The following is a 384-nucleotide window of genomic DNA, read 5'->3' as shown; positions in this document are numbered from 1 at the left end:
CGGAGAGGGCACGCGGAGGGGGGTGGTGCTGCGTCCGCCAGCCCTGCCCAGCCCACCAGTGGTCTCTGACCCCCACTCCACTCTGTGGGCACACGCCCGCAGCAGGGAGGCGGTGGGGGCTGAGGCCGAGGCACGCCTGGGTCCCTGCCTGCAGGACAGAATTCCAGAAGGGGGAAGGTGAGATTTGCTTACATCATAACCTGCCAGTCCCGGTTCTCCTTGGGCCCCCATCCGTCCTGGGGCACCCTAGGAGAGGAGCAGAGCCGAGTTAGTACAGGGTGGGGGCCTGGCCACCAGCTCCAGCCCAGTTCAGCCCAGCAGCCCGGCACCCGGGTGGGAGAGCAAGGGTCGTCTGCCCCTCCCCCGTCAGCGCCTCTCATCTGC

At 68.5% G+C, this 384-nt stretch overlaps 1 protein-coding gene across 1 annotated transcript in view; it reads right to left on the bottom strand.

Annotated features, from left to right (window-relative positions):
* Positions 1 to 384, bottom strand: part of COL27A1 (collagen type XXVII alpha 1 chain) — a 127526-nt gene that overhangs the window by 22340 nt on the left and 104802 nt on the right. Inside the window, 1 exon segment of the mRNA XM_077769771.1 lies at positions 193 to 246. Within this exon segment, the coding sequence (XP_077625897.1) occupies positions 193 to 246 (54 nt within the window).

The sequence above is a fragment of the Crocuta crocuta genome, unplaced genomic scaffold (genome assembly GCF_008692635.1).
Source record: "Crocuta crocuta isolate KB4526 unplaced genomic scaffold, BGI_CrCroc_1.0 scaffold95, whole genome shotgun sequence".
Lineage (NCBI taxonomy): Eukaryota > Metazoa > Chordata > Mammalia > Carnivora > Hyaenidae > Crocuta > Crocuta crocuta.
Note: the sequence above shows the minus strand (reverse complement) of the source record. Positions and strands in the feature narration are given on the sequence as shown.